This window comes from Ostreococcus lucimarinus, chromosome 9 (assembly GCF_000092065.1).
Source record: "Ostreococcus lucimarinus CCE9901 chromosome 9, complete sequence".
Lineage (NCBI taxonomy): Eukaryota > Viridiplantae > Chlorophyta > Mamiellophyceae > Mamiellales > Bathycoccaceae > Ostreococcus > Ostreococcus sp. 'lucimarinus'.
The window spans coordinates 196187-220269 of record NC_009363.1 but is presented as its reverse complement, the minus strand read 5'-3'; the positions used below and the strand labels follow the sequence as shown (position 1 = coordinate 220269).

The 24083-nt window shown below is 60.6% G+C and overlaps 16 protein-coding genes across 16 annotated transcripts; 9 read left to right on the top strand and 7 right to left on the bottom strand.

Moving 5' to 3' along the window:
* Positions 1–104: 104 nt before the first annotated feature.
* OSTLU_4354 (predicted protein) lies at positions 105–833 on the top strand (the record flags this gene model as incomplete). Its single annotated transcript, XM_001419709.1, has 1 exon — positions 105–833. A coding segment is annotated over one exon (729 nt), but the record flags the coding sequence as incomplete, so codon positions are not given.
* A 562-nt stretch (positions 834–1395) lies between these two features.
* OSTLU_16729 (predicted protein) lies at positions 1396–4020 on the top strand (the record flags this gene model as incomplete). Its single annotated transcript, XM_001419708.1, has 1 exon — positions 1396–4020. The coding sequence occupies one exon, from the start codon at positions 1396–1398 to the stop codon at positions 4018–4020; it is 2625 nt and encodes an 874-aa protein (XP_001419745.1).
* Positions 4021–4391: 371 nt separating this feature from the next.
* On the top strand, positions 4392–5785 carry OSTLU_16728 (predicted protein; the record flags this gene model as incomplete). Its single annotated transcript, XM_001419707.1, has 1 exon — positions 4392–5785. A coding segment is annotated over one exon (1394 nt), but the record flags the coding sequence as incomplete, so codon positions are not given.
* A 559-nt stretch (positions 5786–6344) lies between these two features.
* On the top strand, positions 6345–7235 carry OSTLU_4992 (predicted protein; the record flags this gene model as incomplete). Its single annotated transcript, XM_001419706.1, has 1 exon — positions 6345–7235. A coding segment is annotated over one exon (891 nt), but the record flags the coding sequence as incomplete, so codon positions are not given.
* Positions 7236–7670: 435 nt separating this feature from the next.
* OSTLU_33443 (predicted protein) lies at positions 7671–8180 on the top strand (the record flags this gene model as incomplete). Its single annotated transcript, XM_001419705.1, has 1 exon — positions 7671–8180. One exon carries the CDS (start codon positions 7671–7673, stop codon positions 8178–8180), a length of 510 nt encoding a protein of 169 aa, XP_001419742.1.
* A 50-nt stretch (positions 8181–8230) lies between these two features.
* Positions 8231–9229, bottom strand: OSTLU_33442 (predicted protein; the record flags this gene model as incomplete). The annotated part of the gene is made up of 1 exon (XM_001419490.1): positions 8231–9229. The coding sequence occupies one exon, from the start codon at positions 9227–9229 to the stop codon at positions 8231–8233; it is 999 nt and encodes a 332-aa protein (XP_001419527.1).
* Positions 9230–9347: 118 nt separating this feature from the next.
* On the bottom strand, positions 9348–10310 carry OSTLU_88189 (predicted protein; the record flags this gene model as incomplete). Its single annotated transcript, XM_001419489.1, has 1 exon — positions 9348–10310. One exon carries the CDS (start codon positions 10308–10310, stop codon positions 9348–9350), a length of 963 nt encoding a protein of 320 aa, XP_001419526.1.
* Positions 10311–10375: 65 nt separating this feature from the next.
* On the bottom strand, positions 10376–12862 carry OSTLU_33440 (predicted protein; the record flags this gene model as incomplete). The annotated part of the gene is made up of 1 exon (XM_001419488.1): positions 10376–12862. The coding sequence occupies one exon, from the start codon at positions 12860–12862 to the stop codon at positions 10376–10378; it is 2487 nt and encodes an 828-aa protein (XP_001419525.1).
* A 965-nt stretch (positions 12863–13827) lies between these two features.
* On the top strand, positions 13828–15918 carry OSTLU_33439 (predicted protein; the record flags this gene model as incomplete). The annotated part of the gene is made up of 1 exon (XM_001419704.1): positions 13828–15918. The coding sequence occupies one exon, from the start codon at positions 13828–13830 to the stop codon at positions 15916–15918; it is 2091 nt and encodes a 696-aa protein (XP_001419741.1).
* Positions 15919–16399: 481 nt separating this feature from the next.
* OSTLU_33438 (predicted protein) lies at positions 16400–17497 on the top strand (the record flags this gene model as incomplete). Its single annotated transcript, XM_001419703.1, has 1 exon — positions 16400–17497. The coding sequence occupies one exon, from the start codon at positions 16400–16402 to the stop codon at positions 17495–17497; it is 1098 nt and encodes a 365-aa protein (XP_001419740.1).
* Positions 17498–17659: 162 nt separating this feature from the next.
* On the top strand, positions 17660–17995 carry OSTLU_33437 (predicted protein; the record flags this gene model as incomplete). The annotated part of the gene is made up of 1 exon (XM_001419702.1): positions 17660–17995. The coding sequence occupies one exon, from the start codon at positions 17660–17662 to the stop codon at positions 17993–17995; it is 336 nt and encodes a 111-aa protein (XP_001419739.1).
* Positions 17996–18140: 145 nt separating this feature from the next.
* OSTLU_7408 (F-ATPase family transporter: protons (vacuolar)) lies at positions 18141–18937 on the bottom strand (the record flags this gene model as incomplete). The annotated part of the gene is made up of 2 exons (XM_001419487.1): positions 18141–18752; positions 18902–18937. Coding segments are annotated over 2 exons (648 nt in total), but the record flags the coding sequence as incomplete, so codon positions are not given.
* A 134-nt stretch (positions 18938–19071) lies between these two features.
* Positions 19072–20205, bottom strand: OSTLU_12872 (ArsAB family transporter: arsenite (ArsA); the record flags this gene model as incomplete). Its single annotated transcript, XM_001419486.1, has 2 exons — positions 19072–19242; positions 19384–20205. The coding sequence occupies 2 exons, from the start codon at positions 20203–20205 to the stop codon at positions 19072–19074; spliced, it is 993 nt and encodes a 330-aa protein (XP_001419523.1).
* A 340-nt stretch (positions 20206–20545) lies between these two features.
* On the top strand, positions 20546–22318 carry OSTLU_33434 (predicted protein). Its single transcript, XM_001419701.1, has 3 exons — positions 20546–20611; positions 20821–20870; positions 20988–22318. Exons 1-3 carry the CDS (start codon positions 20554–20556, stop codon positions 22200–22202), a joined length of 1323 nt encoding a protein of 440 aa, XP_001419738.1. The 5' UTR covers positions 20546–20553; the 3' UTR covers positions 22203–22318.
* A 12-nt stretch (positions 22319–22330) lies between these two features.
* OSTLU_33433 (predicted protein) lies at positions 22331–22751 on the bottom strand (the record flags this gene model as incomplete). Its single annotated transcript, XM_001419485.1, has 2 exons — positions 22331–22488; positions 22655–22751. 2 exons carry the CDS (start codon positions 22749–22751, stop codon positions 22331–22333), a joined length of 255 nt encoding a protein of 84 aa, XP_001419522.1.
* Positions 22752–22856: 105 nt separating this feature from the next.
* OSTLU_33432 (predicted protein) lies at positions 22857–24029 on the bottom strand (the record flags this gene model as incomplete). Its single annotated transcript, XM_001419484.1, has 1 exon — positions 22857–24029. The coding sequence occupies one exon, from the start codon at positions 24027–24029 to the stop codon at positions 22857–22859; it is 1173 nt and encodes a 390-aa protein (XP_001419521.1).
* Between the last annotated feature and the right edge of the window lie 54 nt (positions 24030–24083).

Here is a 24083-nt window from a genome sequence, read left to right as displayed (position 1 = left end):
CGCCGGCGCTCTTCGCGGCGTTCGACGTCGCGCCCGCGCGCGCGGCGACGGCGGAGGAACGCTTCGCGTCGGTTCGACGGGACGCGGTCGAGCTGACGCGCGCCGACGCGGACTTCGGGCCGACGCTCGTGCGACTCGCGTGGCACTCGTCCGGGACGTACGACCGGATGGGCAAGACTGGTGGGAGCGGCGGCGGGACGATTCGGTTTAAAGAGGAACTCGCGCACGGCGGGAACGCGGGACTGGATAAGGCGATCGCGAAGCTCGAGCCGATCAAGAAGCGGCACCCGGACGTATCGTGGGCCGATCTCATCGCGTTCGTCGGCGTCGTGGCGATCGAAGAGATGGGCGGGCCGAAGTTGAAGTTTTCGTACGGTCGCGTCGACGAGATGGATCCCGAGGCGGTCACCCCCGACGGGCGCTTGCCCGACGCCGACAAGGGCGACGGCCCTGGACCGAAGACGAGGCAAGGCTTGCGCGACGTCTTCTACCGCATGGGTTTCGACGATCGAGAAATCGTCGCGTTGAGCGGCGCCCACGCCCTCGGTCGTTGTCACGCCGACGCGTCCGGTTACGTCGGACCGTGGAGCGGGACGCCGTTGCTGTTCAACAACTCCTACTTCGTCCTCCTCAAAGGCTTGAAGTGGGAGCCGAATCCGGACGCCAAAAAGTTCCAATACAAAGACCCGAGCGGCAACTTGATGATGCTTCCGAGCGACATCGCGCTCATCGAAGACGCCGACTTCAAGAAGTACGTCGACGTCTACGCCAAGAGTCAGAAGGTTTTCTTCGAAGACTTCGCCGCCGCGTTCGAAAAGCTCGAGACGCTCGGCACCAGCGGTTTAACCGCCCTCGGTTGAGCGCGCGTCGCGCGCGCGCTTCCTTCGTGTGATCGACGCACTCTTCTCTTCTCCCGTCGCGACAGAATCTGGCCCAAAAGTTAACGTGCCCATCGAGCTCCAACGGTCGTCTTCCGTCAACACCCACGCGTGGAATTCAAACTTAAACGGTCGGATATCACGATACACGGAAACATCGGTTGACTCCGCGCCGCCCGGACGCGCGCGCGGCGCGAAGTGGCGCGCGCCGGCGCGACAAGACGTCTCTAGGTTAATTAAATTCACTATTTTACCCTCATACATTATTTTCGAAATCCCTAGTAATGCAATTAATGTATCATTGCGCACGGTAACTCAGTCCAGCGTGCCCTTGAGCCAGGGCTCGATACTGATATGATACCTCTAAAAACCACATTATATGTTAGTCACTTCCTCTCCATTCGCATTCAATTAGGGGGGACCGAGTGAGGAGTCGTTAGGGTAATTACGTCGACACGTCAGATCGGAGAGCACGGTCATCGCAAAATTGCCCGCGCGCGGAAGCCCGTCGTTCATCATGACGCACGCGTCGGCATCGGCCCCGGCGCCCTCGTCGATCAAGCAGCGCGCGCGCAAGGCGAGGGGCTCCGTCGAGCGATTCATACGAAGACTTCCAGTACCTGAAATTTATTGGGCGCGCGAGCGGTATCTCGAATTCAAAGGACCAGTGTGGATGGCCTACGGCGGGGCGGTGACGATGCACACGCTCGCTACCTTGGCATTCATCGGGTCGTTGTTTTACTACGCGGACGAAGCGCGCTGGGTGACGGATACGATCATCAGCGACTCCACGGCGATCGCTGGCTACGACTGCGCGCCGTTGAGCCCGGATGAATTTTACGGGTTAAACTATACGTACGAAGAGTGTTTAACGAAGATAGTGCCATTGACAGAGAGTGCAATTGGCTTTGATATCGCCAATGCAGAGGCTATCGCCGCTGGAGGTTACCTGACACGTACTGACTATAGTAACGGGGGCACTATACCCTATAACTGCTCGGTGAAGAATTCGGTGTATTACAATCCGTTCGGTAGTGTTCAAGCCCATCGAGGTATTTGGCCAAAGCTTCCGGAATCACGTACGCCAGAAATTGAAACATACATCAATCAAGTTGTAAACAACGGCGACTGCAGGCAGTACCCAAACCCGTCTGGCGCGACGTGCAACGCGGGCCAAATCAGGCGTTCCGGAGGTGGCAGCACCAATGGAATCGTCGGCGATTGCGAGACTTTTAACACCAGCGCGGCTCATTTCTTGCAGTTGTTCAGCAAGACGATTGAATACGTCAATGGAGGCGACGTGTGCGAATTCACCAAGCACAACTTGCCGTACAAGTGTTTGAAGTCGAAAAGAATGACTGCTTTAGAAATGATTGGTCTGTCGAATAATAATGCTGGGCTCGTGATCACCGTGTTCCTTGCTACTTTACCCACCTTCATAGGCTTTTTCCGCAAAGCTCCAAAGGCTACCAATGAGAAAACCTGGATTGAAAAGTTATCTTTTCCTCCCGAATTTTACGACGAGGAGCCGCTCGAATTCGTGTCGAACACGCTGGTCGTTGGTTTCTTTTCGCTTACCATCTGTGCCGTCGGTGTAGGAACGTTTGCATGGTTTTACCAGTACTTTTCGTCGACTTCGCAGTACATCACCGATATTCAAATCACAGGTTCTTGGGCAATGCCTGGATACAACTGCACGCCGTTGACGACAGACAACCTCGGTTACGGTGTGCGATATACGTTCGACGACTGCAAGGCTGCTTTACAGGACATCACGGTGGATAATATTAATTTCGAATCCTGGCAGGGCGATCCATTGAACATGCCGAATCCGGTCCCAATCAAAGCGAAATATGTTCCGTTTAATGCATCCAAAGAAGGCGTTTCATCGCAAGCGTTTTGGGGCAAAGAACGCCCAAACGCTACGCTGACTCAATACAGCGCGACGACCGATCTCGATCACTGGGAAGATCCGGCTTCGTTTCTCGTTGGAGGAAAACCCCAGTCGACTCGTATTCTAATCAATGCACCTTCCAACTCATGGACAGACGCACTCAAGGCGGATGCAGTCGAGGTGTGGAAAGCCATGATGGATGTCGCAGGCGACGAGGTGTGCCTTTTCACGAAGGAAAACTCGCCGTACGAGTGCAAAAAGTCAGGCCCGCCCGATACACTCACGCGCCTCTCTCTCTCATATGGTAACGCTCAGTTCATCGCCGCAAGCCTCATGTGGATAGTGGCCATCATAATCAAGCGCCTCCCCGCGAGCAATCCTCTGGGCTGGAAGGCACGTTTACCGATGGAGGACAAGTGGTTCCGAGTGACCGATCTGGACCTCGTCATGTCACCTATACGCACACTTTTAGTGTGCTTTGTTCTCGGGGCAGCCTCTTTGATTGTATTTGCGTTGCTCCTGCAGTTTTACGCGACTCAGGAGTTTACGGAAACGGTGGTAGAAAATGTCCTCGAAAAGGAAGGTTTCACGTGTCGTCCATTGAAGGACGCTATCTGGTATGGCAAGAATTGGACATACGATGAATGTTTAGCCAAAATCGAAGAACCATCGCTGACGAACTCGGGTTTAAGCGAGCTTGAGCAGTCCACGCCTTCATTTGGACCTGGCCAAGGGATATTGAGCTATAGTGACGCGGATTATGGGCGGCAGCCATCGGCTTACCTCCGTCCGTGGGGCAGATTTGGTCCTTCATACAAGTACTACGCAAATATGATGGGCACGGTGAACGCTACTTTCGACACCTTTTTTCAAAATCAGCAAACCAATTTTACCAACCACATCAGCGGAACAGTACATGGCTCCTTGATACTCACAACAGATGAATATAAAGCGGGCGGCATCGCGGTGAGCTATACGGCAGTGATGGATCGAAATGACGCGCTCGTCTTGAACACGTTCCGCACAATTTTTGATGAAATCGGTCGCGATCGAATGTGTGCCTGGACTAAAGAAAATTTCCCATACTCGTGTACACGGAAGTACAAGCTACCTCCGCTTCAAGTTTTGTCTCAAGCGGGTGGTAACGCCGCGTTTTTCTTCCTTTTGGTGTCCATCGCTTCAGTTGAGTTGTTGGCGATTGTCAAGACGCGCCGTGTGACCGTTGAAAATCTACTCGCGTTTTCTTAATCATGACGGTTGGGACGTCGTGTTTTACGTCAAGGGTCTGGCTCGTACCGGGAAATCTACCATCGTTCGAAAAGCGTTCGAAAAGCTCGAGACGCTCGGCACCAGCGGTTTAACCGCCCTCGGTTGAGCGCGCGTCGCTTCGCTCGCGTCTCGAGCACCCGGCGCGCGCGCGCTTCCTTCGTGTGATCGACGCAATTTTCTCTTCTCTCCCGCGCTCGTCTCGACGCGCGCGTCCAGTCCCGTCGCGTCGTCGAAAAACCACGGCACCCCTCGTCGCGTCGACGCGTCCAGTCCCGTCGCGTCAAAAAAACATGGCACCCCTCGTCGCGTCGATCTCCGAGACTCGTCACATCGCGCCGCGCGCGCGCGTCATGCCCGTCGACGGCGCGCGCGCGCCGACGCGATGCGAAGTGTGCGATTGCGACGTTCCCGCGCGCTTGATGCCGACGCACGAGCGCGGCGCGCGGCATCGCGCCAAGCTGCGGACGCGCGACTCGTTGACCTGGCGATGCGTCGCGTGCGATGCGTCGATGCCCGCGCGCGCGCGGTTCGAGCACGAGCGCACGAGGGCGCACCGCTCGAACGCGAGAGACGCGCGAGACGCGCTGTTAGGGGCGTATCGATGCGACGTGTGCGACGTGGACGTGCCGGCGTGCGGACGAGAGGAGCACGAGCGCGGCGCGAAACATCGAGCGGCGACGTTTCGACGAAGCGCGGAGGCGGGCGCGGAGGCGACGCCGAAGGAGACGCTGGTGCCGCGAAAGATCTCGTCGGCGTCGGATTTGAAAAGCGCGTCGGTGGTGCTGAAATTGCCGATCGATGCGGGGGAGAAGGTGACGGTTTTGTTCGGCGCGTTCGGGCTCGCCCGAGACGATTTGGGCGATCGCGTGTTGGAGGAGCCGACGCTGAAAACGTTCGAGGGAGAGGTGAAGGAGGGAGGAATGCTGGAGGTGGAGAACGCCGTGTGTTTGAGAGATGATTGGGCGAAGGATTTGAAGGCGGGGGTGCACGACGTTTCACTCGTCTTCTCGTATCGAACGTATCAAGACGACGTCGAGTCGGGCGAGATTACGCTCTCGGTGCTCGTGCTGCGTCTTCGAGCGAGGGAAAGCGCGCAGGAGAGCGCGGAACGAATCGCGCTCGGGCCGACGAGCGCGTTCGCGTATCCGAAACAGCAGAAAAATTCGAGTTTGGTGAAGGGGTCGAAGAAAGTCGTCGATCCAGGCCCTTCGAAAGAGGTTTTAAACGCGAAGACAAAGTTCTTCTGGCCGGCTCCGCTTTCCGTTCCCATGGCTGACATTCGGAAAGCGCTCGACGGCGAGGAACCACAGGCATCTTCTGTTACTGAAATGCTAGAAACCGGACAAAAGTATCTCTCGAAGACGAATTACGCTCAGTTCTTTCGTCAGCTGCTCATGATGGAAGAAGTGCAGGCGACCAAAAACGTGAGATTGTACGATATGCACAACGTCGCGCTCTCGCAGACCAATTCCAAAGCCATGTATAGACTTTTCGTCCCAGGCCTCGCTGAAGCTCGTCCATCGGTGCTTCGTGGCGACTCGATCATCGTCGATTTGTCCACGGCTAAAAGCTCATTTCGAGGGAAAGTTGAATTCGTGGAAGCTGAGCACATCGTGTGCCGATTCCATCCTGGTTTCACGAAAGCATACATCAATGGGGTCAAGGCTGACGTGTCGTTTGAAGTGTCGCGCACCGCGATAGAACTCATGCATGGCGCGATTAAAGACTCTCTGAAATCTTCGTCGTATGAGTCATTTTTGCTTCCAAAGTTTGGCGACGATCTCGACGTAGACGCGACTGGCAGATCAGATCTGAAAATGTTGAATCGGCGCTTAAACGAGGAACAAAAGCTCGCAGTTGCGAACGCGATGGCGCCGCGTTCACAATCTCCATTCATCATTTTTGGACCTCCTGGTACTGGTAAGACGACTACTGTCGTGGAGATAGCGGCGCAGATGTATAAAACTGGCGGAAGAGTCTTGTTGATGGCTCCAAGTAACGCGGCGTGTGACTTGTTCATCTCACGCGTCATCGAGCACGGTGGCGTTCCAAAGAGCGAAGCGTATCGCGTCTACAATTTCTCTCGAATGCCCGATCAGGTGCCATCGAAGCTCTTAGACGTCTCAAACTACGATAGTACTGCAAACGTTTTTTGTCCGCCGACTGTTGAGAGATTCATGCGAGCTCGAGTGGTTGCCATGACACCGATTACGGCGCAGAGACTCACGCGGACGTTTCGAGACTCTGGTGAGTACGGAAAAGGGAAAGCGAGGAAAGTGTTCATTTTATCGCCGGAGCGTCGCTTTGAAAATGTCATCATCGATGAAGCAGGTCATGCATCGGAGCCCGAACTTCTCACCGCCATCGTCAGCGTATTAGAGCCAAAAAAAGGGCGTCTGGTTCTGGCCGGCGACGCCCGACAGCTGGGACCGCTGGTGCAAGCCAAGGAATCGAGAGCTTTGGAAGTCAGTATGCTCGAGCGTCTGTGCTTACCTCCGGCGCCGTACACTGAGACTCCGTATAGCGTTCGCGCGGACGGTACGTTTGAGCCAAGTAAAGTGTGCATGCTCACGAAAAATTATCGCTCGCACGCGTGCATCATCGAAATTCCGTCGAAGTTATTCTACTTTGACAGGCTGGAATGTTGCGCCGATCCCATGCGGACGAACATTTTCAAGGGATGGGAAGAGCTTCCGAATCCATCGTTTCCAGTCGTTTTCGACGGTGTCATGGGCGAAGAACTCCGAGAGGCGAATTCGCCATCTTGGTTTAATCCCGACGAGATACTTCGAGTGAGCTCGTGGATCACGAAAATTTTGGACCGAAAGAACACGGGTTTGACAGCCAAAGACATCGCCATCTGTACACCGTATCACAAGCAAAAACTGAAGATGATGAAACACCTCGAAGCGAAAAAGATTTCTGGAGTCACCGTGGGTTCGACTGAACTCTTGCAAGGACAAGAGTTTAGCGTAGTCATCTTATCAACCGTTCGCAGCGACACTGCCCATTTGAAGTTTGACGCTCGCCATCGCCTCGGTTTCATGGCGAATCCAAAGCGATTCAACGTTGCCGTGACGCGCGCAATGTCACTCTTGATCATCGTGGGTAATCCTCACATCTTGAGCCACGACGTGCACTGGAGGAGTCTCATCGATTACTGCCGGTTGAATGACTCGTATACTGGATGCGATTTCGATGGAAAACCGTCGGCGCCGATGGGCGACGAAGATGGAGACGAAACGCTCGCCGAGCGTCTCGATGAAATCGATCGCATGCTCAACGAAGAGGCGGACGCATCGTACGAGCTCGTGGATCCCCGCGACAACGAATGAAGCGATGAAACAGTGTACTGTACAGTGTAAGAAACAAATTCGCCGCCACCCCTCACAGCGACACTCGCCATGCGCGCCCAACTCGCGACCGTCCCCGGATGCGACCGCGCACTACGCGCGATACAAAACTCGACGCGCGCTTCGTCGTCCGTCACATCGCCGGTCACATCGTCGGCGTCGACGCCATCGACGCTCGCACGTCGCGACAGAAGATCCATCTTGTTTTCCAGCGCTGCGCTCGTCGCGACGGCGTTCGCGCCCACAGCGCGCGCGCAAACGAACGCGCGCACGATCATGGAGCCCGAGGGCGAGCTTGAGCTCGGTTTACAGCCTCCGGGGCGCGTGCGTGGCTGTCCGCGCGAACACAACTGCGTGAGCACGTCGTCGCGCGAGAGCGACAAGTACGCGTCGCCTTGGACGGCGCCGAATACGTTTCGCGACGCGAAGGACGCCGCGAACGCGCTCGTGGACGCGACGTTGGAATCGGTGGAGAACTCTAAATTAATTATGCGAGAGGATCGGGCGGAGGGCTCGTTCGTTGGATTTTCCGTGCCGGGCAAACTCGGCGACGACGTCGTCGAATTTTGGGTGAAGAACGAGCCGGTGAGCGATAGAAACTGGAGTGGCGACGAAGGCAATGGGCCGTTGGTGTTGTATCGCTCGTTCGCGATGGATGTGAAGTATGTCTATCCTTTCATGACGCCCGTGAGCGATTTGGGCGAGCAGAGTAAGCGGTTGCGTAGGATTCGAGAGTCGCTCGGGTGGCAAATCCTCGGTTGCGAGTTAGTCGAATGCTTTCAATGAAAATTGTAATGCTACGTCGTTGAATCGTGATGATAGTTCCATATTCACCTTCAGTCGATGTCGTCCGTGCAGCTTGAGAACGACATGCGAGGCGAAACGCTTGGGCTTCTCGGTTTCTTGATCGGCGCCTTTCGTGGAGGTTTCTCGATCGGCGGCTTCCACGGGCGTGGATTCAGACAACTATCGCACAGATACCAGTACCCTTCTGGTTGATCGTCGTCGTCGCCCACGTATGTTAGATATTCATCGACCTCGTTGTGTCCTTCACACATGAGATGTCCACCGCACCCGTCACAATTGACATGATGGCGCCATGTGCAGTCCAAGCAAAATGGGTCCGCGTCGGAACATATTTCGCAGAACATCAGGTCGTTCTGACAATCGTCCGAGCAACGGAATCTATCGCATTCTGAGCAGTATACTATGTCTTTGTCACAATTACTTTCATCGTCGTACTCATCGCCATCGTTGCAGTACGCGATTTTGCAAGACTTGCAGAACGTAAAGTTTTCATACGTCTCGGCACATTCTCGGCACGTTCGCACGTCGTTGCATTCTGGACACGCACAAGCCGCGCCACAGAAGACGCATACGAACTTCCCGCACACCTCGCACTCATACTTAGGGTTATCTCGACCTGCGGCCATATCATCGAGTGTTTCTTTCACCGCCCACCACAGCCTGTCGCCCGCCTCGTCGCGCGCGCGAATCGTCTTTTCCATCAATTTCGGCGCGGCGTGCATGCAGACGTAACGTTGTAATTCGCTTTTCGAAACCCCTGGTCTACCCGTGACGCGATCCCACACGAGCAGTTCGTTCTTCTTCGCCATCACCTCCTCGTACGGCGGCAGCAACTTCCTGAACGTGCGGTTCACGCACCGCAAAACGGCGTAGTGAATTCTGCAACTGGGCACTTCGTTCGCGCGCCCGCACGGGCACGCGCGACGCGGCGTCTTCATCTTGGACAAAATCTCCTTGTTGAACACGTCGCGGTGGTGCGCGGCGAAGCGCGTGAGGCAGTCGCGATCGTCCAATTCGGCGTCGGGCATGTCGACCGGCGCGTCGAGGTGTGAGGACGAGTCGAGGCGTCCGAGACGCGCGCGCCGATGGAACGCGCCGAAGCGTCGCGCGAATGAGATGAATGCATTAAAGCGAACGCGGGGCGAACTAACGCGCGTCGATCGCATCGATGGCGCGGATGATGCTCTCTGGGGTTTGATTGGTGACGTAACCGTCTTCCACCATCGCCGACGCGCCGGCGCCTAGAATTTTGAGCGCGTCCGTCTCCGCCACCGCCGCCGCCGTCGCGCGCTGCACGTCCGCCGTGGACGACGCGTCGACGTCTAATAAATTACACGCCACCTCGACTTTTCCGCCGTGTGGCAACGCCATGGATTGCACCGAGGGTAGACCGCCGCCGCGCGCCGATACGCGCTTGGCCACGGCGCGTCCAAACGCCATCGCGCGCGTCATCCTCGTCTCCGCATCCAAACCCTCATCCGCGAACGTGAACGCCAGAGGGACGTTATAGTTACACACCCAAGGCACCGCGCCCACCATGCCGAACCCCTCGCGCTCGGGCACGTCGCTCGGGCCGTAATCGAACGCGAACCCGCGCTCGACGGCGAACTCCCCCGTCCACCGCCCGCCCGCGGCGCCGCTAAAGTACCCACTCCGTCGCCGAATCTCATCCAGCCCGATCCCATCGCTCGCCGCGTCTCCGTATAATTTTACCGGCACGCCCAGCGTTCCCAAGCCTTCACCGATGGATTTCGCGAGTTTCGCCGCGCCGGCGCGTTCGCCCGCCAACGCGTGACAACTCACGTGGTCCACCACGCCCACTCTCGGGTGCGTGGCGTCGTGCGCGCGCATGTCCACCTCGCGCAGAGACACCTGGGCGACGTCGAGCGCGGCTCGTCGGACGTCATCGACGTCGCGGCCGGCGAGGGTGAACCCAGTCCTGTTGTACTCGGCGTCCCTGAAGACGTTCACCAGCGCGACGGGACGACGAGGCGCGGTCGCCTCGCGCGCGACGCGCTCGATGACGTCGAGGACGGCGGTGCGACGACCCTCGCTGACGTACACGACGGCGGCGAAGGCGCGCTGGAGGGGCGGGGAGGTGAAGGGCATGGGCGGTTGTGAGGCGAGGCGGAGGGGCGTCGGTCGGGACGCGCGGGCGTATAATACAATTTAAGCTATGGTTCGTCGAAGTCCTGCATCCCGCGCACGACGAAGGCGTCGTCGTCGTTATCGCCGCTGTCGGATTCCTCGTCCGTGCTCGGCTCGAAGGCTTCGAGTATGGAGACGCCGTCCTCGTCGACGAAGTCGTCGGGCTCGGCTTCGCGAGCGGTGAAGTTGACGGCGGAGGCGGGACGCGGCGCGGTCGGTGGACGCTGGTGCTTTTCCGTCCAGCGCTTTGAGTGTCGACGCTTGCGAATTTTGTTGAGCTCGAATTTGATGTCTTCGGAGGAGGCATCGGTGAGACTGAGGGCGCGAGCCAACGCCGCGCGGGCCGCGGCGTAGCGACGGCGATGCACCCCCGGCGCGGCTTCAAGCGTCTTCCTTTGCTCCATAACGTTGGACGCTTCGAGTAACTGTTTGGTGAGCAACAGGAGCTCCCGTTCTTCGTTTCTCAATTGCATCTCACTGCAGTTAACAGTGACGTGCAGATGCGTGATGGATTGCGCCACTAGGACGAGCGCTCGCGCGGCGGCGGCGGCGACGCGCCCCGCGCTCGCGCCGCCCGGTGTCTTGATGGCGACGCCAGCGGCGGCGACGGCTGATGTTACCGTGGTCATCATGTGAATTAGACCAGTGTGTTCCATCAGTGATTTCTGCAAACTCGTCTCGATCGCGAGAAATTGCGATTCAAGCTGCTTGGCGATGAGATCAAACGTCGCAGCCGACGTCGCCAAAATACCACCCGGTCCCAGCGGCGCGCGAGGGACGATGAGTGGACGCTTGCTTTCATATGGCCAGTACGATGCATTGACTTTCGGGTCGGTCGAACCTTGGAGTCCGACATCCACAGACTTTGACACGATTGCGGCGAGGTCTGCGGTGAAGTGTGCTCTAAGGTAGGCGTCTTCGCCGAGCGCAGCAAACGCTTCATTCAACCATCTCGCGCGCGTTTGAAGATTTCCCAACCACTCTGGCGTCTTTTTCGATGTCTCGCGTGAGATATCAGCTTCGAACGACTCTACACACTTGCGCGCCGCGTCATCTGCGAGCACGCGGTCAGTATCCACCGCGACTTCTTTTTCGACGCAGCCCGCCCACAACGCGGCGCTCGCGTACGCGTCAGTGAAATATTCCAACCAAGTCGTGTGCTCCGTTTCCGGGAGCAAGACAAATAATCTTCTGAATAAGTTGAGTGATTTGTCGGCTTGTGCAACCGTCGATGAGGCTCGAATACGAGACACCGACCAATTCAGCGCCGCCACCACGTAAGTCGCTCGTTTGTCGTCCTCTGACTTGCTCTCAACGCCGAGTAAATCCAACGACGGTGTTTTGAAGGCTATGATTTCGACAAAGTCGTACAGTGTGCTAGGTACCAATATCAGATCGATGAGCACCGAAACGCACTGCATACATGCGTCCGCCATCGCTGCGTTCTCCGATGTCTCGGCGAGGCGTAAGAGAGCGCTCAAGCAGCCAGAGGTGATCATCGCGCGCATCGAAGCATCCGTCGCGGTGACGAATTTTTCACTCAATTTGTCGCAGCACCACGAAACGAGCTTTGCGCGCTCATTTTCATCGATATCGATCACGTTCGTCGTCAGTGCGTAGCTCAAAACCCCGAAGAACGTGCTCGGTTGAGCATCCGTGGTCAGCTCCTCAACCTTCATCTGCGCGTTCTCTGTCAAACTCGCCGTATTCGCGCGCTCCAGTCGAAGTAAATCGAGAGCTTTACCGCACAGAATCCTTCCACCCTCAGTAGCTACTTTCATCCGTAACTCGTCCGCGTCATCTTCTTGACCAGGTGCGACGTAAAGCGTGTGAATGAGATTCATTTGCGTGGCGATGATTGCCGCCGCGACGGTTCGTCCGACGGCGCGTTCGCTCGCCGCGAGCGCGCGAAACGCCGGACTATCCAGATCGACCGACCCGTGCACGACTTTGCGTTTGAACTCCTCGGCGTCGACGTAACCGACGAGATCCAAATCAGCTATCAAAAACGCCGACATCGCCGTCGCGCCGAGCCGCTCGTCTCGCGGGATTTTTAAATATTCAATGAGCGAAAGCGTCGCGCGCGACTCGTCGCTTTGCGCGCTGTGCCAGGTAAATCCTTGAGCACGCAGTCTCGGCTCGAGCCACGCGCTTCGTAACGTCCTGACGTCGCCCATGGAAAGGTTCCTCGCCGCCGCGCACACGCAACGCATGCCGACGCTCGCGCACGCGAATCCATTCTCCACCGGCGCGCCGCTCACCGCCGTCAACGCCTTGTGCACGGCGACGACTAAATCATCGCTCGCGACTAAACCATCGACGGCGAGCGCGGCGTGAAGCAGCGTCAACCCAACCACGCGCTCGCCCGCGCCTCCCTGAATCTTATCGTCGATGAGTTCAAACAATTCCGTCGCCGCGACGTCGTTCCATCGAGCCGCCGTCGCCAACGCCGCGCCGACGCTCAACGCCCAATCCCGCGATCCGACGCCCACGCGCGCGTTCGGCGACGCCATCGCCACGATCTCGCGTCCCGACCTCGGCGTGTTCGGCACGCAATCCACGAGCGCGCGCCACCGAGCCTCCGTCGTCGTCGACGCCGGCTCGCGCGCGAACGCCTCCACCACGCGCGCGCAATTCACCCGCACGTCCCCCGAACACCCCTCCGCGTGCACCGCCCGCCGCAATCCATACAGCGCGTCCACCGCGCGCGCGTCGCGCTCGCTTTCGCCGTCCGATTCCCTCCCCTCGTCGTCGTCCGCCGCGCGTCCGAGCGCCGCGCGTCGCGCCGCCTCCACCGCGTCTCCCTCCGCCCGTCGTCCTCCGCGCGCCTCCGCGCGCGCCAGCGCCTCGAACGCGTCCACGATCGCGCGCGCGACGTCCGCGCCGCGCGCGCGCGATTCCCGCGCCGTCGTCGTCGTCGCGAGCGTTTTCAAACGCGCGAGCGCGTTCGACACCGCGCGCGACGCGTCGACGTCGCTCGACGCGCTCGACGCGCGCGAGCGCGCGCGCGTCGACGCGACGGCGCGCGACGGCGCGCTCGAGCGCTCCATGCGCGCGACGCCGCGCGCGCGCGTCGGTGTGCGGCGACGCCGTTTCGTCGAACGCGCGCGCGCCATCGACGCATCGATTCATTCATGAACGCGCCACACGCGCGCGCGCGACGCGCTCTCGCGACGCGACGCGCGACGCCGATTCCGTCGTTTTCGCGCCGTCGTCGCGCGCGCGCGTCGCGATGGCGTTCCGTCGTCGCGCGACGAAATCGTCGTCGGCGAATCGAACGCGCGACGGCGACGCGACGCGCGACGGCGACGACGCGACGCCGGCGACGACGACGCCGCGCGCGCGAAAGAAAGCGTCGAGCGCGCGCGCGCTGCTGTCGTTCGAGGACGACGCGCCGCGCGACGACGACGAGGACGACGGCGGCGGCGGCGGCGACGCGCGCGCGGCGAAGGCGACGAGACGACGAGGCGTCGCGGCGATGGACGCGCGACGAGGGACGACGACGACGACGACGGGGGAGACGCGAACGTACGACGCGGCGGCGCTGGCGGCGCTGCGGCGCGAGCAGGCGACGCTGCGAGATCGACCGGAGGACAGGGGGGGCGCGGCGGCGAGCGGGACGGCGGGACGGTCGGCGAGCGACGTCTTCGGAGGGACGAGCGCGGAGGCGTGGACGCCGCCGCCGCCGGCGCGCGAGACGGCGGGGGGGGTGGGAACGGTGATTCCGGACGCGAAGACGATCGCGGAGGCGAAGGCGAAGCGGGAGGCGGCGAGGGCGAAATCGACGGCGGCGGATTACGTCGACTTAGATTCTAGCGGCGGACGCCGAGAGCGCGTGGCGTTTAAGAGCGTGCGAGACGGTGGTGCGCGAGATAGGTATGCGGGGTACGTGGAGGGTGATATCTTGCCGGGGAGCGACGACGATGAGTTTGAGCGCGCGCAGTTGCAACGCGTGTTCAGGGACGAGCCGGAGATGCGTCGAAGCGCTCGGGACGCGCGAGCGACGATGGAGCGGGCGGGTACTGGGGTTTCGATCGAACGAGGTGGTATGGAAGCGTTCGAAAGTTTGAAACGCGCGTTGGAGGCAGCGGAGTCGTCGAGCGAGACGGCGAGAAGGGAGGCGACTCGCGCCGACGAAAACGCGGTGAAGAGTCAAGAGGCTTTGGCGTTTTACGAGAAGGAGCTCAAGGATGCGAGTGAGCGATACGTGTTCACTCAAAAGTTGCGCGATTACTTTAGAGACGCGTGCGCCATGCTGCACGAAAAGAAGCTCATCTTAGACGAGCTCGAGGAGCATTATAGAAAATTCCACGCGGAACGAGCGCAAGCGCTGACGCAGGCGATGAATGCCGAGTTCGAGGAGAGCGCGATCGAAGCGGAAGCCGCGGCGGAAGCGGTGAACGCAGTGTTACAACGCAGCGGTTCGCAGACCGAGGCGAAGGCGACTGCGGTGACGGCTATTCGGGACGCCGTGTTCAACGCCAAAGGTTTGCACGGTGAAAAGTTGGACGACATGGGCAGAGACTTGAACATCGCGATGCGGGAAAAAGTCAAGGCGCGATCAAAGCGACGTGAGTCGAGCGACACGGCAATGGCGGTCGCTGAGGACGAACGCGAGGTCGGATTGCTTCACAAAGATTGGGCGGACGCCAGAGACGCGGCGAGCTCGATGCTCAAGGACGCGTCAGAAGAGTTCTCGACGCTCAGCGCGGTGAAAAGGCACGCCGAGGAATGGAAGCGCACGCACCTTGGTTCGTATAAGAGCACGTATATGTCGGTCTCCGTCCCTAATCTCTTCGCTCCTTTCGTGCGATTGGAACTGATTGGATGGTCTCCGTTGTTTCCGCTCGCTGGGAAAACTGCGCCAGGCGCGTTGGACGCAATGTCTTGGTACGGACAACTGTTCGACTACGGCGTGATTGATGGAAAAATCGACGAAGGTGACGAAGATGCGAATTTGTTGCCCAACATGGTGCAGCACGTCGTTTTACCGATCGCATCGGAGGCTGTGGAAGAGTGGTGGGAACCGCGAGATCCGGCGCAATCGCGCGCTCTGGCGTCTACGCTCAAGGATATCTTCGTCTACGTCGAACCGAGCGCGAACGAAGAGGCAAAGGAGATTGTCATCGCGTTACAACGTCGACTGAAGCGATGCGCAGAGGAATGCGCGGTACCGACGTATTCGCCAATAGTTGCCACGTGCGCGCCAAACGCCGCACGTCACGCCCAAGCTCAATTCCGACTCGCTTTGGATCTCGTTCGAAGCGCATTCGCGTTTGAAGATATTGTCGACCGCGCCGCGCTTCAGCGCATCGTCGCCGACGGCATCATCGGCGCCCAAGTCATCCCTTACGTGCGTTTACAGCTCGTGGATCCAGCCGCGTGCGCGGCGTCGCTTCAAGCCGTCGTCGACGTCCTCCCCGCCGACTGGCTCCGCGCCGCGCCGCCCGCCGTCGCGCCCGCGCGCGATATCATCCGTGCCCTCAAGCAATCGATCGCACACAACGACCGGGTGGAATCTAGCGCCATCGAGGCGATCGAGGCGATCGCAAAGTCCTTTCGCGTGTAACGGAGTAACTGTCGCGTCGCGTCGTCACATCGCGTCCGTCGTCCTCATGCGCCTCGCCCTCGCGCGCGCGCGCCTCGCACCAGTCCGAGCGAACGTACCGCAACGCGCTCGTTCGTCGCGCGCGGCCGCGCGACGCGACGTCGCGACGTCGTCGTCGTCGAAACTTGGCGAAGACACGCTCGAGAACGATGACGACGGAAACGACGACGCGACGGACGCGACGGAAGCTACGGACGTCGCGGCGCCACCGGCGAGGTCGCGGTTTCCATTCGTCGACAGCGGCGCGTTCGTCGACGCGGAGGCGCTGGGCGAGGCGCTCGCGGCGCTGCGACGCGCGCGCGACTTGCCGGCGGCGGCGGCGGCGGCGGAGTGGCTCGACGCCGCCGCGGGCGACAGCGTCGCGAGACTACGCGCGGCGCGCGAGGCAGCGAGAGCGTTCGTCGACGCGCGAGCGTCTTGGACGGAGGTGCCGGCGGATTTGATGCGGCAGATGTCGAACGCGCTCGCGAGCACGGCGGCGAGTCGAGGCGACGTCGGATGGTTGGACGACGAGGCGGCGGAAACGACGATCGACGGCGAATCGGCGTTCGAGGAAGCTTTGGAAGGAGTTTTAGCGCGTCCTGGGAGCGTGCTCGCGACGGGTGCGGAGTACTTTTATCTGCTCGTGCCAGGTTTGTTTGGATCGTACTATCCGCGATACTACGCCGACGTTGAGCAGGCGTTCCGAGACCGCGGAGCGCAGTGTCGCATCTCGCGTTTGGTCGATGGCGAAGGCGCGGTCGTAACGAACGCAAAGGCACTGGCGCGCGAGATTGAAGATATTCACGCCGAGACTGGGAAACGTGTCGTGATCATTGGACACTCGAAGGGCGGCGTCGACGGAGGCGCGGCGCTCGCGTTGCACGACGACAGACTACGAAAGCTCGTGCGCGGTTTAATCGCGGTGCAAAGCCCGTTCGGAGGGTCACCCATCGCGACCGATTTACTCAGCGCGCCGTTGGCGGACCCCGTCGCTTCGCTTCTTGAAATTTTGGTGAGCGCGCCCAAAGGCGACGGCGCTCGATTGCTCGAGCCTATTCGCGACTTGACGTATCGCGAACGTCGCGCTTTTCTCGCCGCGCACCCCATTCCGAGTCACTATCCCGTGGTGTCCTTCGCCACGGCGACGAAATCCGCCGCGGCCGGTTTGTTTCCATCCGCGCGCTACATCGACAATCGCTACGGCGAGCCCAGCGACGGCTTGGTGTGCGTTCGCGACGCTCAAATCCCTCGCGCCGTGTGCGTCAACGTCAAATTTGAAAACGACCACGCCGACTGCGTGTTCCCTTCGCGGCACCCCTCCGACATGGTGGACGCGCACGCGCGCGCGCAGGCTGAAAATCTCGCCCTGCGCCAGCGTCTGGGTCTGTGCGATTCCCCTCGCCGTGGTCCGCCGCTCCCGCCGCCCGTCGGCGTCTCCGTCGTCGCCGCGCAGCGCGCGCTCGCCGACGCCCTCCCCGAGCGCTTAAAGTCCTCCCCCGCGAGCGTCGATTACCACGAAGCCTTGGTCGGGGTGTTACTCGCGCGTCCGGGTCCTTAGCGTCCTCTCAGACGTCCAACGCCGGGTCCACGCGTGGCGCGTAGCCGCGCCGCCGCCGTCTCGCCGAGTCGCCGCGCTGCGCGTGAGAATGAATGCATGCCGAACCGAATTCATTCGCGTTCCGCACACCTCGCCCGCCTCGCCCGCGCGACGCGACGAGCGATGAGCGAAAAGAACGCGACGATGACGCACCTCAAGCAGCGCCGCGCCAAGATCGAGGCCGACGCGGCGGAGATCGAGCGTCAGGTGTACGACCTCGAGACGTCGCTGCTCACCGATCACAGCTCGGGAGGAAACGTCCTCAGAGGGTTCGAACTGGCGCTGGCGCAGAGCAAACAGCAGGCGCAGAAGAGGGTGAAACCGTTCAAGACGGAGGAGCGGACGTTCAGCGTGAGCAGCGCGAGCTCGCAGGTGGTGGAGGAGTTGGCGGCGGAGGCGGAGCAAATCAGAACGACGGCGAGCGGAAGGTTGGCCAAGGCGCCGACGACGTTCAAGTAGTGATTCGATTCGATAGGATTGTAACAATGGCTAGAGATGCGTGTAGAGATCGCGGCGCGCGGCGCGCGCGAGGGGCGAGGGGTTAAAGAGCGATTAAATTGGGCGCGGAGGCGGGAACCGCGGCGCGCTCGCGCGCGGAGGCGTCGGCGCTCGACTCGCCGAAAATCTTCGCCCGAATCGCCGGGGTACCGTTTTCGTACGCGATACGCAAGCGTGCGTCCAGGGTGTTATCGCACACGATCTTACCCGTCGAGTTCGCGACTTCGACGCCGCCCGAACACGCGGGCGCCGCCGGCAGACTCGACGACTCGTCCAACGTCACCGTCGTCCCGGGCATCTCCGCCGCCGCCGCCGCCACCGCCTCGCGCGCCACCGCCGCATCGCACTCCCGGCATCGCACGCGCACGCTCGCATCGCCGAGTTTTCGCGCCCCTTGCACGATCAACGCCGTCATCAGCGTCCGGTATCGTCCGGCGTCCGCGCTCGTCTCCGCCAGTTTCGCGCGCGCTTCCTCCACCACCGTCTCCATCGCCTGCGCCCGCGCGCTCAGCACCTTCAACCGCATCGCGTTTCGCCCCGTCGACGCCTCGATCTTCTTCGCCGTGTCCACGGTGGTTTCTTTTCGTTCGTACTCCTTCGCTATTTTGATCTTTTCCCCATCCACCATGGAGAGCTTTTCGATGTTAAACTCCTCCTCGGTCGCGATGGCGATCTCGCGCGCCTTCTCGTTCGCCTCTTGCTTGATGAACTGCACCATCTGCGCGTGCGTCGCGCGGGCGCGACGGAGCCGTCAGTCGTCGCGCGTGGACGCGTTTCGCGCGCTCGGTTTCCGTCGCGAGATCGACGAGCGGTGGCCGCGCGCGATGGCGACGTCGTCGAGGCGCGACGACGGGAGACGCGACGGACCTGGTTGATCTGTTTGTCCACGTCCGCCTGATTCATGGCGACGCGCGCGGTGGGAGTCGAGACGGGGCGCGCGAAAGTGCGGTCGAGGCGCGACGGCGAGGCGGCGAGACGAAACAAATTGAAAGCGTAATAATGACAGCGCGCGCGATCTCGACGCGCGACGAGACTAACTATCGCCACACTTGGTCGCCGAAGAATTTCAACGCCGGAACGCCGCGAATTTCCATGTCAAACAGCGGCGCGTCGGTGCGATTGAGAGAGTTTAATCCCGCGTCTTCTTCGCACATTTGCAACGCGCGCGTCTGGTCTTTTTCCTTGACGCTGCAAAACGTCACCGCGGCCTGCGCCGCTTTCAAGGCTTTGGCGTTCAAATCGACGTACTTTTGTAACGCCTCCGCGTCGTCGCCGGATAATCGCGCGACGAGGGCGTCTTGGGCGTCTCGCGCCTCGGCGGCGGTGGCTTTAAAGTCGTCGACGTTCACCTTGAGCACTTGGTTGACGATTAACCGCTTGCACGGCACGTCCTCGTCGCGAAGGCTTTGTAACAAGCGGCCCGATTCGCTCACGCCTAGCACCGTGGGGATGGTGACGATGATGAATTCGGTGGTGTCTTTGTTTCGAAACAGCGTGCGCACTTCCTTGACTTGCGCCTTGAGCTTTTCGAGCTTCTCCACCGCGTCGTCCTGCTTGTCCTCACCCACGCCGAAGATCCCCTTCACCGCATCCGTCGCGCTCGTGAGCTTTTGACGTAATCGCACGATCTTCCCGATCGACGCGTCGAGGAAATCCGGAAGCGACAGCAACCGCAGCGTGTGCCCCGTCGGCGCCGTGTCGAAGACGATGCGCGTAAACTTGCTAAATTTCTCATCCTTCGTAAACTGCAACACCTTGGCGATCGCGATCGCCTCGTCCAACCCCGGCGGCGGCGTGTCTAAGAGCTCCCCGAGCTTCAAATCCGCGATCGAGTCCGCGAACCCGCCCAAACCGACCGAGCTCATAAAATCTCTCGCCCCCCCGCTCATGTCCGTCGCCCGCGCGAATTGCGTAAACTCCGCCTTCGCGCTCTCCGGATCGATCTCCAGCGCGTACAGCATCCCATCCGTATCGTTCACCTCCACCGGCTGCCCTCCCCTGACGTTCTGCGCCAACGAATCGCTCAGCGAGTGCGCCGGGTCCGTGCTCACCACCAGCGTCTCGTGCCCGGCGCTCGCGAACTTCACCGCGAGCGAGCTCGACAGCGACGTCTTCCCGACCCCGCCCTTGCCTCCGACCATGTAATACTTCCGCTCGCGTCCGTCGAGCATCTCGTCGATTCCGGGCGCGCCCGCGCCCGCGCGCGTCCGCTCGCGTCGTCCCCGCGTCGTCGTCGGCAGCCTTCGTCGCCCATCCATCGCGCCCGCGCGCGCGCGCCGCGCGTCGCGCGCGACCGTCGGACGCGCGACGACGCGCGACGACATTCGACGCGTCCCGAATCGCGTCGCGTCGCGTCGCGTCGTCGAGTCGCGCGGCGCGGCGCGGCGTCGACGATCGATGTCCACAGATCCGTGTGTTTATCCGAGTCTCGACAAAGTCGTTGATCCGCGTGTCTCCGTGTGACGGTGACGCGCGCCATCGCGCCATCGCGCGCGCGACACGACGCCGCGGCCGTCGCGATGCCCGCGTGCGCGGCGTGTCGCGCGCGCGACGCCGATATATTTTGTCTCGCCGACGGTGCGCGCGCGCGACGAGAGACGCGTCGCGAACGCGCGAAAAAGACGCGGATGGACGCGCGCGCGGCGACACGATGCGCGCTGACGCGGATGGACGACGACGACGAGAGACGAGAGACGAGAGACGCGCGACGCGCGCGACGAGAGACGCGCGCGACGAGGATTGGGACTGATTTTTTACGCCCGCGATCGCGCTTCGATTCGGCGCAGAGGCGTTCCTGTGCGCGACGTGCGACGCGCGCGTGCACGGGGCGAACGCGGTGCGCGCGCGCGCGGATATTCGCGAAACGAACGCGCGCGCGAACGAGCGATGTCGACTGGGCGCGCGAGACGACGACGCGACGGACTGACGATCGGGACGCGGTTGAACGCCGTAGGTCGCGGCGAGACACGAGAGGATCACGGTGGATGAGTGGTATAAACGAACGCTCGAGGCGGGATTGAGTGAGGCGAAGGAGTGCGGGGATTGGAAAGCGGCGGCGAGCGCGACGGCGAGCGCGAGGCGCGAGGACGAGGACGGACGAGGACGCGGGACGAGCGAGAGTTTGAGGGAGAAGAGTTTCAGTTTGTTTAAGAGGGACGATGCGAAGACGACGACGCACGATTCGACGTCGAGCATGGACGCGACGATCAGTGCGTGGGATGTGGGCGTGTTTTTGAATTTAGGTGAGAACGGAGAAGAGGATACGAGTCCAAGGGCGCCGCGAATGTCGAGTAATAGCGACACGATGATTTTCGATTTGGACGACGATCCGTTGGCTTCTTTGCTGGAGATGCCCGAAACAGAGTCGGCGCTTTTATTCGATGGCGATGCGGCGTCTATTTCCGCCGCTCTGGAGGCGGTGGCGGATCAGATTCAAGCGGTGAGCCCGAATCAAGCCGCCGCCAAGGCGTACGTCTCGAAGAGCGCGAGAGATAATTTCACTCCGCGACCGTCGCCTCTTGGATTGGGACTGCCCGCGGCGCAGCGTGGGCCCGCAGAGACGGTAGGTTCCTATCCACCCGGGGCTTTTCCACCCATAATGATGCCGATGTCGAGCGATCTCTTCGGCATCCCTCGACGCGTGGTGAGCAAGGAGCGCCAAGCGCAGCTCGACAGATATCGCGCCAAGCGCGAGCGTCGATTGATGGGGTTGAAGAAAGTGGTGCGCTATGAATGCCGTAAAACGCTCGCAGACGCGCGCGTTCGCGTGAAGGGTCGTTTCGTTAAGGCTAATCCGGATGAGAAGACTTCAGCGCTAAAGTCATTTCAAAGCTGTCCAGACTTGTCGGCGTTGGTTGAGGATGAGGACAACGCAAAGCCCCTATCTTTCGCACCGATGAAGCACACAACGCTCGACGATCAGCAGCTACATCAACAAAACTCTAAACGGCGCATCTCAGATGATCGTTTGTCGAACTCTGACGCGTCGCATGACGATAAGTTGGATGTTCAGTCGATGCGATACGAGATTCTTCGCGACTCGGGCGCGCCGGCGCTGCATCCACCCACGATCCCAGAGACCTTACCTCTCCCCAGTGGCTTAAGACGCACGAAGCAGATGCGTCACTGCCAAAGCGAAATTAATTTGATGGACTTGGCTGGCTATTAGCAAGTGTACACCGGTGTAGTCAACTACGAGAAGCGCCGCTCAGCGCCGACGGCGCGCCATCCGCGGTAATATCGAGACTTCGTATTTATGAATATATATTGTACATTCTGTATCATCACAACTCCCTATTATCGCTTCGCCCGTATCTCCGCCATGTACTCCGCGTTCTGCTCGGCGCGCGTCGCCCGCAAGCGCTCCACGTCCTCCTTGAGCGACGTTTCCAAATCCGCGTTGTACATTAACGCCGCCGCACCGACGCCCGCCGCCACGGCGTGCTTCCAGGGTTCTGCGTGACGTAAACAAACAACACTTCGTCAGTGTCCGATCGCGCGGCGCGAGATTCGCGCGTCAGGCGGTGGCGTCGCGTCGCGAGTGCGCGACATCCAACCCTAGATCGATCGCGTCGCGACGCGTTCGGCGCGGCGACGCGACGCGCGAGGGGAGCAACGCACGTGAAAACGGTGGGAGCTTGCGCAAGCCGTTCGCGAACGCCGCGCAGCCGACGCCAGAGACGGCGCCGAACACGGCAGTGAGGGCGGTGGCGCCCATGACGATGCGCCCCAGTCGCGTTGTGAGGACTACGCGCGAGCGACGCGAAGACAAGACGCGAGAACGTTTTTGGAAACTTGAAAAGAATGGGACTATTTGTTGAATTCACGGTCGTGGACGAACGGCGAGAACTTCGCGATCGGTGATGCCGGCGTCTCGAATGGACGTCGAGGCGTCCGCGAGCGCGCGCGGCGGAAACGCGAGCGCGAGACAGTTGCTGCGCATGTCCAAACGCTTGGCGACTTCGAGCCACTTTTCAACGTCTGCGATCGAGCTCGCGCACGCGAAGCGACGAGCGATGCGGTCACCGTCGGGAAGTCGAAACGCGAGCGACACGATTCCGTCGCCCGCGTCGGGCTCTTCGGCGAATCGCGCGACGTCGACGTCCATCTTCGCCTCTTCGTCTCGCAAGCTCGCGGCGATCGCGGCTTCGATGGACGCATCGCCACCTTCGATCTCTTCTAAGCTCGCCGCCAGAACCGCTTTGAGATCGGCGTCGGTATCGGTACCCGATGCGTCAAGCTTGCCGTAATCCTCCATGCTCGCCTCCAGAGCGGCTTGCAACTCTCTATCCGCCGTCAAGTCGACGACGTCGCTCGCGACGCCACCATCCACCACCAACCGCGACGGCCCATCGCTCAGCGTCTTCATCGCACTTTCAGCTGCAAGTCGCGCACGTCCCGATGCTTGCGCTGTCTCCGCTTCGCTCGTCAACCGCAGACATTCCTCCTCCGTCAACCACTCGCCGTATTCGCCGTTTTGCCCGAGCATCTCCGGCAACGCCGCCGCGGCTAAATCCCGCACCACGAAGATCGAATACCCTTCCGCGGTCAACTGATTCAAAAACGCGTCCAAATAGAACGTTCCGATTTTTTTCGGCGCGGCGTGCATGGAATTCAAGTCCCACCAGGCGTCGCCCAGCCGCCGCAGCGCGAACCAGTGCTCGGATAAATTGCAGACGAACGCGAGCTCCTTCGCGGAGTCCGTCCCGCGCTCTTCATCCGCGGACGCGTACCGCGCGCTGAGCCCGAACACGTCCAAAGCTTTGCACAACACTTGTATGCTGAAGTTACCGTCGTCTCCAACGTTCTCGGAACGCTCGGCGTGCGAACCGCTCGAGCGACGGAGCGAAGATTGGTCGAGTAACGAACGCTCTTCGTCGTCCAAAGCGCGGGCTATCGCGGCGAGGTCGCTGGCGCTAAAGAAGGGACCTTGGAGGAGAGCGTTTATGGCGTGCACTCCGCACAGGCGCGAGGTTTGGCGCTCGAAGTAAATCATGGCGGCGAGCGCCTCGAGGCGCAATGTGAGGGCGAAGCGAGGGACGCGACGAAG

Bases quoted from the DNA above. Each gene is read 5' to 3' on its own strand.
- OSTLU_33434 (XM_001419701.1), top strand. From the start codon at position 20,554: ATGCCCGCGTGCGCGGCGTGTCGCGCGCGCGACGCCGATATATTTTGT. The intron at 20,612-20,820 runs GTGCGCGCGCGC...GATTCGGCGCAG, and splicing joins TATATTTTGTCTCGCCGACG to AGGCGTTCCTGTGCGCGACG. The intron at 20,871-20,987 runs GTGCGCGCGCGC...TGAACGCCGTAG, and splicing joins GCGTGCACGGGGCGAACGCG to GTCGCGGCGAGACACGAGAG.